We start from the raw sequence: 12,212 nt of genomic DNA on the forward strand, positions 1-12,212 counted from the left end.
AACAGGAAGAAATGAGAATCTTTCAAGTTTGTGCATTAGTGAAGCAATGTACAAACATTACACCGATTTTTTTAATCAAATATTTTACAAAATGTGACATTAAAAACAATTATAATACAAATTAATGTTATTTTTCCTTGTTATCTAAATAATGCATTATTACAAAAACCGATTCATTTACCAAATCTCTTCCCTTCCTGAACCCACTATAAAGTAATTAAACATTAACAAAGCTTTCCCTCTGTGTCTGCCCTGTATGTTCCTGAGTGACTTCCCTGTGTACAGTAAGCTAACATTGAATTGTTTCATCTGCTGATCCCACAAGACAAGTCCTGACTGCAACTAAATTAATTCATGCAGACAATGAAGGAACCAAGTGAAACAATATTGCTGTTAAAAATTTCAACACTAAAACAAAATCATGACATCAAACTGTCTCATCAATGCCAGTGAACCGTTCTGTGTGAGAATGATGGAAAACAAAAGTGCACAATGTGTGTTTGCTTTTTGCAGGCCTGAGATTTGTGATGTGACAAAGGTGAAGTACAAACAAAAACAGCTTCTTCAGACTCAGCACCTTATCAGCATCATCATCATTAATATTTAAATATCAAAGGCTAATCAATTCCATCAACAGTTAAAATTGACTTTCTGTCTTGCGTACCACAGATCCTGTAGTCAAATTATTTTTGTGTTCTGTTGAGCACGACAATCATGTTGTTTGGCCGTGAGAACTAAAGCGAGTCCTCAGGGTTTGTACTGTAGTGTCCTTGTCTTTGTCTATGTCCATAAAATCACATTACTGATTTGATAAGCACCATTGTGTGTGTGAAAGTAGTTGTTACTTTTAATTAAGCCAGGTAATAAAAAGATAACCTGCTTTGTAGAACAGGCCTGTGATGATGGCCTCAGAGGGTCTCATTCATTTGCTTTCTGTTGTGCGCTTCAGCTTGTACCTCGGTTATTTTTCCCCCTTTTAATTGAATCTAAAGCATCATTAGAGGAGCTGCCGCCTATTCTTCCCTCCCGCTCTCCACTTGTCCTTCTACATTTTGATCCCAGCGTATAACTCGTCGATCTGGGATCTGAAGTACTGGCGCAGTTCGTTCCTCTTGGCCTTCATTGTTGGAGTGAGCAGGTCGTTCTCGATGGAGAACAGCTCGGTGTGAATGCAGATGGCTTTTACCTAAAGAACAGACATGTGGCCAGGTGGTGTTAGTGACAATAATAATATTACTTCTAATATTTGATGGAAAAACAATTCAAAGTATACAGAAATACTTCAACTACGACTGAGTGCTGTACCTGCTCAAAGGACTTGAGGCCTCCTGCCTTGCCCAGCCTCAGCATGTCTTCCAAGATGGCTGCTTTAACTTCCTAAATACAGAAGAATGAAAAATTTCTCAATATATTACTCAATATTAACATTGTTAAGCTGCTGAACACTGGCCTATGAGTCATTCAACCATAAACAGAAACCTAAACAACAGACGAACCAGTGTTGTGTGTACACATAATAATTAGCCATCAGATTTTGCCTTATAAACCGTTTATCAGTTTATATTTGCACATATTTCAGTAAATCGCTCCACCTATTTCACCTGCAGCAAAAATATAAAGAAATAAGGGATGGTTTAAGACTTTTGTGCAAGCTTTCTGAATCCATTACCGCTCTGCCACATAGTTCCAGGTAGCTGCCCTGCAATCCCAGCGTCCTCCTGGTCCAGTCAGACAGGAAGTCGGGGTCAGGAACCACCACTGCTACCAGACACGCCTGGAGGCAAACAACATGTAAATGTATCTCATTCAAAGTGGACTTTGTTCTAGAGAAACTTACAGTTTTAAAGAGAGGACCTACCTGCAGACTGTCTCCATGCACAAATACCTGCGCCACCGCATCACTCCTCATGTAGATGTTCTCTATCTTCTCAGGAGCAATGTACTCGCCCTGTGCCAGCTTAAAGATGTGCTTCTTTCTGTCCACGATCTTCAGGGTGCCATTCTGTAAACAAACACGCGCACACACTGAATCCAGGTGTGGCCACAGACCACATATGTATTGAGCTTAATGTAATGAACAGATGAAGAACCCACCGGAAGCCATTTCCCAATGTCTCCCGTGTGGACCCACCCATCTGCATCGATGGTCTCTGCTGTTCTCTCTGGGTCATTTAGATAGCCTTGGAATACGTTGGCGCCCTTCACACACACCTGGAACACATACGCGCACGTGACTAGTGTGAATGATTGAAACAACTATGGACGTTAAGTAAGCTATATGTGCTGATGTCGGCTTTTCGGATTTACCTCTCCCTCTCCATTTTCGGCCAGGTAGTTCATCTCGGGTACATCCACCAGTTTAACTGTGTTACAGGGCAGAGGCGCTCCAACGTGACCTGTTGAGATGAAGTCAGTTTGAGGTCATCTTCAGATCAGTAATCATTTTATCACTTTTACATAGTTGGTTAAAGTAGGTTAAGTAGGCTTGGTTAAGTTCTGCAGCTTTGTTATGTGCTACCTGCAGTGCAGTCTCCAGGTATGGTCACTGTGCAGCCTGCAGTGCACTCGGTTTGTCCATAGCCTTCATAGAACTGAGACAGAGCACAAACCACAATTATTATTATTATAATCGTTAGTGATGCTGCTGCTACAGACAGAATTATGCAACATGGAAAATGACAATAGGAGGGCGGGGTGGATCATCCCAGAGGACATTACTGTGACGTCACATACTACGGAAGTAAAACAACACAGGATAACAGTAGATTACATTCAGCAATTGTGTGTGTGTGTTACCTGACAGCCTAGTGCAGCTCTGAGGAAGGTGAGAACAACTGGAGATATGGGAGCAGCTCCTGTTACCATGAGACGCACACAGCCACCAAGACTGGCCTGCAGAGGGCAGCACATCACATTATTTAGTCAAAGGAGCTTGCAAAGAAAAGCGTCTGGACTTCTTTAAGTTACTTGAAGACGTTTCACCTCTCATCCGAGAAGCTTCTTCAGTTCAGAACTGAAGAAGCTTCTCGGATGAGAGGTGAAACGTCTTCAAGTAACTTAAAGAAGTCCAGACGCTTTTCTTTGCAAGCTCCTTTGACTACGATGACCTGGATGACTGAGAACCTTCACAGACATCACATTATTTACTTCACAGCTGCTCAACTGCATCCCAAACAAACTCATTCAGACATTGTTAATGCTCTGATGCTACAGTGTTTTTGTATCGTCATTGTTTGCTCTGTTTTCCATTTTTCTGGAATGGAAATTTTCCTTTTAATAATGTGGATCCCCAGGTAACAAGTAGGTTGGTATTTGTTTTTTTTATTTTTTTCACTGTTGTTTAAAATAATAAACTGTATATATTCATGGACAATTAGCACTTAACTACAAAGTGACATAACAGCAGCTGACAAAATAGTATTAAAATAAAAGCGGTGCTGGCTCTGAATACCTGGACCCTGTTGAAGATGAGCTTATCCCATATACTGTCTTTCCTGATGATGCCTTTCATGATCTCAGAATGCTTCCTCTTGAAGGCAAATTCCAGCAGCCAGCGCTTCCAGGGTGAGTTGGCCAGACCGAAGATCTACACCAGAAGAATTACCAGGATTAAACAGAACAACATCCGTAAAGCTTACGATCAGCACTGCATTTATGCAAAATCGTATCTTTATAAGATATCATAGCACACAAATGAGCAGAAAGCTTACACTTCTTCATACCTTATCATACATTCTGTTTAAGAGTCGTGGAACCACGGGGAACACAGTAGGCTTCAGCGCCTTCATGTCATCTGACAGTCGACGAATATCTCCCTGGAAATAACCAATCCTGGCTCCGTGCATCAACATGACTCCCTACCAGACAGGGAGAGGAAATTTGGGACAATGTTATCAAAAGGAGCCTGACGCAGCAGGCCGGAAGGAATCCTCTTTGATTTTTAACGACAGGTGGAACAAACCTGCATGACCCTCTCAAACATGTGAGCCAGGGGCAGATAGGACAAATGGATATCATTGGGAAGCACTGGACAGGTGGTCTAAAACAAACACACACAGCAAGCAATCAACACAAAGACAAACACACATGCACAAAGACAGAGAGGGAAAGCATTAACCTTCGTAATCCCACCGCCCTCCCCAGCATGTAGGACAGATGCAGAAAAGACAGCAAGCTTCTTCTGAAGCGGTCTGAACGTACGACTGGAGAGAAGAGGGACGAGACCATTAAAGGTCTTAGTGAGCTGTGTTTTCTCTGTCTTCCCTTCAGCATTTTTCCTGTCCTTCTCCTTCCTGAAGCTGCATAGACACTAGAAGCGATGTGCAGTGATGTGGGGACAGGGCAGAATAAAAATTAAGGCTATTTGGTGACTTTGAGTGTCTACGGGTGAACAAACTCCTGGTGATGAAAAGTGGGAAGTACCCACAATCAATAAAGTCTCAACTTCCAGGCAAGCACCTGAGGAAACTACTAGACTGACATACGATACGTTAGAGCTGGGGAGTCAAACATAAGGCCTGGGGGCCAAATTGGTCCAACAAAGACTGCAATCTTTGGACATACATTTTACACTTTTTGTTATATTTTCATAAGTTTTACAGTTTTTCCTACTGATAAAGAGACAATTCATATAACATCAATGTAACAGACAAACAAATGTTTTCTTTAACTACTATAGAAACTTTAGTTTTCTACATTGAGTCCGTAGTAATTATGAAATGTTTTCTGCAATTTTGCACATTTATTTATTTATTTACAATTTAAGCCCTAAGAGTCACGGCAACAGATTACTTTCATTTACTAGAAAAACATTTTCTTGTTATGCAGAAAAACTCAGAAGTAGTTTTTACATTTCACGTTAACATATCTCAGGGATTAAGTGTGGAGTTACTACTTTATATTAAATGAAAGGAGCATTTCACAGGTCCAGCCCACTCAAGATCAAAGTGGGCTGTATGTGGCTCACAATGAGTCTGACATCCCTAAGTTAGAGGGTCACCACAAGGTCTCAAACGACCGGCTTCAAAGAGATGTGCGATGAGCAAACAGAGAGATGGTCTATGATTACATCAGCACCTCACCCCTGTGACCTTGATGACAGCTGAGCAGTTGGAGACGATATTCCCATGTGTCAACATAGCTCCCTTTGGTTTTCCTGAAAGTGCGTACAGGAGACATGGCAAATATTTTAGCTAACGCAAATCAGAGTGGCTGCATGTCACTGTGAGTCTGTGGATGTGTCACCTGTTGTTCCACTGGTAAAGCAGATGACTGCCATGTCCTTGGGCTGAGGGGGCTGAAGAGATGGAGGTAAAAATGGATCAGACAGCATAACAGAAAGCATCCTCAATATTTAGAGACAGTCTAACAGGCCTGTGTTTACATACCAGTGGCTCCTGGTGGTTGGCCTTCCCTATGGCCTGTGCAACAAGAAAAGCAGGTAACTAACAGATCTGAGAATACAGAGATAAAAGGAAACGATGACAACTGAGACAAAACAACAGGAAACGTAGGCAGAAGAAGTAACCATCTAAGAAACAAATGAAAGTGAAAACAGGCCAAATAAACACAAAGCAGCAAGGACAGCAAAACTAAACTATTTGCCTACTTCCTGGATTATTAGCTTTTTGCACATCTGTCACACTGAAATGTTTCAGATTACTAGACAAATTCGAATTTTACACAAAGATAATCAGAGTAAACTTTTCATTTAGTAAAGATGAAAAGCTATCAAAGCCAGCCCTCTGTGTAAAAGCTGTTAACTGGTTGTGCTACCCTCGTATTTGTGATAACCGATAAATCTGAGACGAGCCTGTTCTTTTTGGTCAGCAGTGATTTTCTCCTTCTAACTCTCCCATGATGTCATCTCTTTTCTTACTGTTGAATCATGAACTTTGACCTTACTGAGATAAGTGAGGCTTGCAGTTCTTTAGATGTAGTTTTATTTTTGTGTTACCTCCTCGATGTGTCATTGATGCACTCTAGGAGTAAATCTGATTATGTGCCCAATCCAGGAATGGTTCATTTGTGGTCACCGGCTCGCCCTTAGAACTGCATTTGTAACAACTTTGTAACTGATAGATGTCAAGGACTTTGTTTCCTTTTGGTCTTTTAAACTTTATTTCTTTTAACCTACTTCACTTTATTAGACAGGTTTAGCATTTCAGTGATTTCATGAGTCAGAAGGTTTGAGAGTAATCAAATAAAATTTAACTCAACTTTCTGAAAATGTGGTTAATGGCATTTAATTCATGGTTTAAAAAAGGGGGGATCAATAACTTCACACATAGAAGGTCTGGGAAGCTTTTTTTCTTTGAATAAATGAAGTTATAATTTTAAAAGACTGCATTGTGTATTTACACCTCCCACTGTCACAGCTGGACACAGGGAGGTGTTTAGCTCAGTATGCACATGGTATTTGGGTCAGATCTGGAGTTCATTTGGACTCGCACAGAGACCACCTCCTCCAAAGCGTCTCATTGTGGTGGTTCTGGTCTGCACCAGAGTGTGATTACTGTGCTCACATCTGTCCAAGCGAACCACACCACTGATTGAAAGGTGGGGAGCGTCCCCTTTAATTGATAGCAGACCTCTGCTAGGTTGGATAGGTTTTCTTTCCCCCTCAATTAAAACTGCATTTTGTATTTACTCTTGCCTTTGTCTAATATTCCAATTTGTTTAATGATCCGAAAGATTTGAAAGTGAGAGAAATATACAAAAAATAGAAAATCAGGAAGGAATTGAGTACTTTTACAGCACTGCACAAAAACAGAAAACAAAGGAGAAGCTGTTGAGGGAAAGAATAAAGTTTATTAAAGGTAAAAGCAGAAGAATGAAACAAACACACACAACAGACAAAGAAATTACGATAAATAATAATAATAATAATTAATTTAAAAAAAAAAGAAAAAGGCTTCTGACCATCATCTCCTGCAGGCTGAGGATGTGGATTCCAGCCTGCTGTCCCCGTTCGATCAGGCTGGTGTTCGGGCTCTCCATTAGAACAATGGTTCTCACACTGTGTTTCGTGTTGTTAATGCAGTCCAGCACTAGATTGACTTTATCCGTCACATCGCACACTATAGTTGAGATAGAAGCTGCAAAAACAAACAGCAAATAAGCTGAACGTCTTCAGAAAAACCTCTGCCATGTATCCAAGTCACCGTTGTTTACCTTTGTCTATAATATAGCCGATGGCCTCCGTTCCCAGCGTGTCATACAGAGGGACTGACACCAGAGAATAGGTGTAACACGCCAGCTCACTGATGGTCCACTACACACACAAACATTACAAGATTAAGTTCATTAATGACTCCGTCGTCAAAAAGCAGCACATTCAGGTTCATCTTAGCACTGAAGTAATGAGGCTGTGAGATCATAGAGCAGCTGCTTGTTAAAGTAAAGACTAAAACCTTGAAAGTGTGCGATTATGTACCTCTGGCCTGTTCTGAGAGAATATGCCGATGTGAGAGTCGGCGGTCTTGCTGTTTCCTTTGTGAAGAAATGCAGAACCCAGATTCTCTGCTTGCTCAATTACCTAACACATAAACACACACATATACACACAGACACACACACCAGCTGTTAATGCTGACAAACTCAACCTTGTTCAGCCTCAGAAAGCAAAGTTTGATTTATGCTCATTTTGCCTTTTCACCTTCTCATTTACATTTGATCACTTTTAGCACAAAGTTACAAAGTGACGATTTCAGATTTGCGTACAGAATAAAATGACGCACTTGCAGAGTGAATGTCACCGGCAAACAACGTGACCAAAAAAGACGAGGTCACCTTTTTGACCACCACTTTGTAAACAACTGTTTATACTGACTGAAAACTGTAGCTTTCACCCTGGAGGCCATAATGTTTATACAAGGTGAGCTAATCTTGGTATCTCTTACCTCTCTGTAGGAAATCCATTCATAAGGCTGTTTTGGCTTCCTGGAGCCGACACAGGGACCGTTACCTGGACGATGAAAGAGAAGAGTTACTACAGTGGAAAGTTAGAGCAACCTAATGTCACAAATTCAAAAGTGTTCCCAGGATGTCTTCATACACATATCCCTATTACACATACAGATGATTACACTTCCTACCCTGCATGCTTGGCTGCTGGCACAGCAGTAAACTGGAGTGTTGACTATTGTGTCAGCCTTTTTGGCATTAAGAAAGAGTACACAGGTACTGTTGACAAAAGCAGCAACCTCAAAATTAAGCCAACACAGAAGAACAAAGACCGCAGTCCCTGCAATGGACACTTGACTTTGGCTTCAAAAGAGAGTCAGTCCCCATCGATTCACATAGACTTCTATGTAAAATGTGAAAATTCAGCTAGCCTAACAGCATGTTTACACACTGAGGGCGTTTTCACACCTATACTGTGGTGTGAATCAGTTGAGGACTTTGCAAACTTGTAACTTTTTCCTGTTGTTTTGTTTCTGTTCACACTTAAAAAAAACTCCAAGAGAATAGCAGCTGAACCAGCACACATCACTGCAAACCACATGAGAAAGTTTAGGCCCCTTATTGGTCAGATGTGTCGGCGGGAGCAGAAAGATAAATACAGGAAAAAGGTGTTTTGTTCCGGCCTAGTGGATAACGTGGAAAATTTACATACATTTTACGGCTAGTTGCTGTCGTTACCGACTGTTTGTGTACCATATTTTCCGCACTATAAGGCGCACTTAAAATCCTTTAATTTTCTCAAAAATCACCAGTGCGCCTTATGTATGAATTCTGGTTGTGCTTACTGACCTCGAACCAATTTTATGTGCTACACGGCGCTCAAACATCTGTCAAAAATGTTTTAGCACGACTTTGGTAAGCTACGAAGTCGCACCGCTTGATGGATTGTTGGAGCATTACAGGGAGTGCAGAATTATTAGGCAAGTTGTATTTTTGAGGAATAATTTTATTATTGAACAACAACCATGTTCTCAATGAACCCACAAAACTCATTAATATCAAAGCTGAATGTTTTTGGAAGTAGTTTTTAGTTTGTTTTCAGTTTTAGCTGTTTTAGGGGGATATCTGTGTGTGCAGGTGACTATTACTGTGCATAATTATTAGGCAACTTAACAAAAAACAAATATATACCCATTTCAATGATTTATTTTTACCAGTGAAACCAATATAACATCTCCACATTCACAAATATACATTTCTGACGTTCAAAAACAAAACAAAAACAAATCAGCGACCAATATAGCCACCTTTCTTTGCAAGGACACTCAAAAGCCTGCCATCCATGGATTCTGTCAGTGTTTTGATCTGTTCACCATCAACATTGCGTGCAGCAGCAACCACAGCCTCCCAGACACTGTTCAGAGAGGTGTACTGTTTTCCCTCCTTGTAAATCTCACATTTGATGATGGACCACAGGTTCTCAATGGGGTTCAGATCAGGTGAACAAGGAGGCCATGTCATTAGTTTTTCTTCTTTTATACCCTTTCTTGCCAGCCACGCTGTGGAGTACTTGGACGCGTGTGATGGAGCATTGTCCTGCATGAAAATCATGTTTTTCTTGAAGGATGCAGACTTCTTCCTGTACCACTGCTTGAAGAAGGTGTCTTCCAGAAACTGGCAGTAGGACTGGGAGTTGAGCTTGACTCCATCCTCAACCCGAAAAGGCCCCACAAGCTCATCTTTGATGATACCAGCCCAAACCAGTACTCCACCTCCACCTTGCTGGCGTCTGAGTCGGACTGGAGCTCTCTGCCCTTTACCAATCCAGCCACGGGCCCATCCATCTGGCCCATCAAGACTCACTCTCATTTCATCAGTCCATAAAACCTTAGAAAAATCAGTCTTGAGATATTTCTTGGCCCAGTCTTGACGTTTCAGCTTGTGTGTCTTGTTCAGTGGTGGTCGTCTTTCAGCCTTTCTTACCTTGGCCATGTCTCTGAGTATTGCACACCTTGTGCTTTTGGGCACTCCAGTGATGTTGCAGCTCTGAAATATGGCCAAACTGGTGGCAAGTGGCATCTTGGCAACTGCACGCTTGACTTTTCTCAGTTCATGGGCAGTTATTTTGCGCCTTGGTTTTTCCACACGCTTCTTGCGACCCTGTTGACTATTTTGAATGAAACGCTTGATTGTTCGATGATCACGCTTCAGAAGCTTTGCAATTTTGAGACTGCTGCATCCCTCTGCAAGATATCTCACTATTTTTGACTTTTCTGAGCCTGTCAAGTCCTTCTTTTGACTCATTTTGCCAAAGGAAAGGACGTTGCCTAATAATTATGCACACCTGATATACGGTGTTGATGTCATTAGACCACACCCCTTCTCATTACAGAGATGCACATCACCTAATATGCTTAATTGGTAGTAGGCTTTCGAGCCTATACAGCTTGGAGTAAGACAACATGCATGCAGAGGATGGTGTGGACAAAATACTCATTTGCCTAATAATTCTGCACTCCCTGTAAGGCTACTGTAGTCAGGAGCCTTGCGGAGTCAGCTGGGTCCTAAACTCCGTCTGCTTCAGGTCCCAAAGTCAAACGATCACTGCAGCATCACTGAGAGTTAAAAACTGTCTAAATTCTTTCATCTTTAATAAAATGATCAGCGTTGCTGCTTTACCAGGTGTAACAATTAAGTTTAACATCCAGGCATCCATGAAAACAGAATTTATTAAATTTAATGGAGTTAGAAGTTAGCAGGAAGTTAGCTCGCTAGTTTCTACCTAAACATGATATAGCATGTTCTGACTGAGAGATTTCTGAAATAATTTAACTGTGCTTTTCACCTTCTTATCTAAATATGGACTTCTGGTTCCAAAACAACCAACACAATGGCTCTTATGGTTGGCACATACATGTGACAAAGCTGTTCCTCTAATGTGGAAAAACCACATGAGTGGTAATCCACGTCATTCACTTTCTTTTTCAGACTGTTCCTCTGCAAAAATGGAAAAAGGGTCCCATTTTTAAATGCTCATCTTTAAAGCAGCAGCATAGATGTTTAATATGAAAACTGTAAAAACAACAGTTGCGGTCTCTACAGCTAAGTTTGCCTTAATGATCGCGTAGGAGGTTAATTTTTACATAACGTGTGTCATAAAATTGTATTAAAATATCTAAATATTCAAATAAAATATCCATCTTTTATATACAGTTTTTGTATTCAACAAAGTCAAAGTTACTATGAGATGTTAAACACATCATCACTACTGCACCAATGCAGTTAAGGATGAATGTGAATGCGAGCTTGATTTATACAGTAAAAGTACCACATTGGGATTAAATTGTATTACTGGTGACTTACTGGACACTCTGGCGCCTCTGAGAAAGAATTCATACAACGTAGTGGCATCATCATAGATATGTGTCAAGGGACTGTCAGTGGTCAGTAGAACTGATCGGCGCGCCAAATCTCCACCCTCACAATGACAATGAAACAGATCGTGAATGCAACAATAACGACAGCAGCTGGAACGTTTCTGTGTGAAAAATCTTGTTAGAGAATTAATGACAGCAAGTAATTTGTGGGTCACATCATCGATCAGCATAACTGTCCTGTGACTCTGACAGGGACCAAACTTACCTGAACCTCAACTGACTGCATCTGGAGGTCACAGACCAGTGGGAGGGGCCTGGGTCGTGTTGCCAGGTAATAGGTTGTCGCAGCAACCACAGCCCCCATGCTGACTAACACAGGGGTGGACATGTTTCTGACGTAGCAGCTGACATCTAGATCTGGCAGCTTCTGAATAAACTCCTCCATGTTATTTGCGATGAGGTGCCTTCAACAACACTGACTGCTCTGCTCTGTTCGTCCAGGTGCAGTTAGACTGAATGCCCCGAGGTGTGGTTGCAAGTAATATGAAGACGTTTTTGGCCAGGAGTTCAACTAGAAAGAGCAAGAGAAGACACATCGTTATTGTACTTTGAATCTTTTTTATCCATAGTTTAGTAAAGTAAATAAGTAAATTTTATTTATATAGCACCTTTCTAGATAAAAGATCACAAAGTGCTTCACACTGGGAAGGCAAAGTATAAAACAAAAACAGACAAAAGTTAACAAAATGCAATTCTAAAAAGATGTTTTTAGTTGTTTTTTAAAAGAAGCTACTGAGTCCACAGATCTTAAGCTCAGTGGGAGACAGTTCCACAGTCTGGGAGCCACGGTGGCTTTGTATGCTGAATAACAAGTAGGCTCTGATCACATGACCTCAGAGACCTGCTAGGGACATAGGGCTGTAAAAGTTC

At 41.1% G+C, this 12,212-nt stretch overlaps 2 protein-coding genes across 3 annotated transcripts in view; both read right to left on the reverse strand.

Annotated features, from left to right (window-relative positions):
• Positions 1-53: 53 nt before the first annotated feature.
• Positions 54-11,727, reverse strand: LOC146391982 (long-chain-fatty-acid--CoA ligase 1-like). Of its 2 annotated transcripts, XM_084939750.1 has the most exons (20): positions 11,548-11,727; positions 11,269-11,383; positions 7,902-7,966; positions 7,436-7,537; positions 7,174-7,273; positions 6,922-7,097; positions 5,388-5,420; positions 5,245-5,296; positions 5,082-5,155; positions 3,962-4,039; positions 3,723-3,857; positions 3,452-3,586; positions 2,797-2,892; positions 2,519-2,591; positions 2,308-2,396; positions 2,095-2,211; positions 1,859-2,002; positions 1,670-1,774; positions 1,306-1,377; positions 54-1,186 (listed from the first exon to the last, which is right to left on the reverse strand). In XM_084939750.1, exons 1-20 carry the CDS (start codon positions 11,725-11,727, stop codon positions 1,046-1,048), a joined length of 2,082 nt encoding a protein of 693 aa, XP_084795876.1. In that variant the 3' UTR covers positions 54-1,045. The 2 variants fall into 2 exon arrangements, with proteins under 2 accessions (XP_084795876.1, XP_084795885.1); XM_084939759.1 differs by lacking the exon at positions 3,962-4,039.
• Positions 11,728-11,748: 21 nt separating this feature from the next.
• Positions 11,749-12,212, reverse strand: part of st3gal5 (ST3 beta-galactoside alpha-2,3-sialyltransferase 5) — a 48,559-nt gene continuing 48,095 nt past the window's right edge. Inside the window, exon 7 of the mRNA XM_084939809.1 lies at positions 11,749-11,853. Coding sequence (XP_084795935.1) covers positions 11,749-11,853 — 105 coding nt within the window. The remainder of the gene's footprint in view (positions 11,854-12,212) is intronic.

Source organism: Perissodus microlepis, chromosome 2 (assembly GCF_051167445.1).
Source record: "Perissodus microlepis isolate ML-2025 ecotype Zambia chromosome 2, ASM5116744v1, whole genome shotgun sequence".
In the NCBI taxonomy this organism is placed as follows: Eukaryota; Metazoa; Chordata; class Actinopteri; order Cichliformes; family Cichlidae; genus Perissodus; species Perissodus microlepis.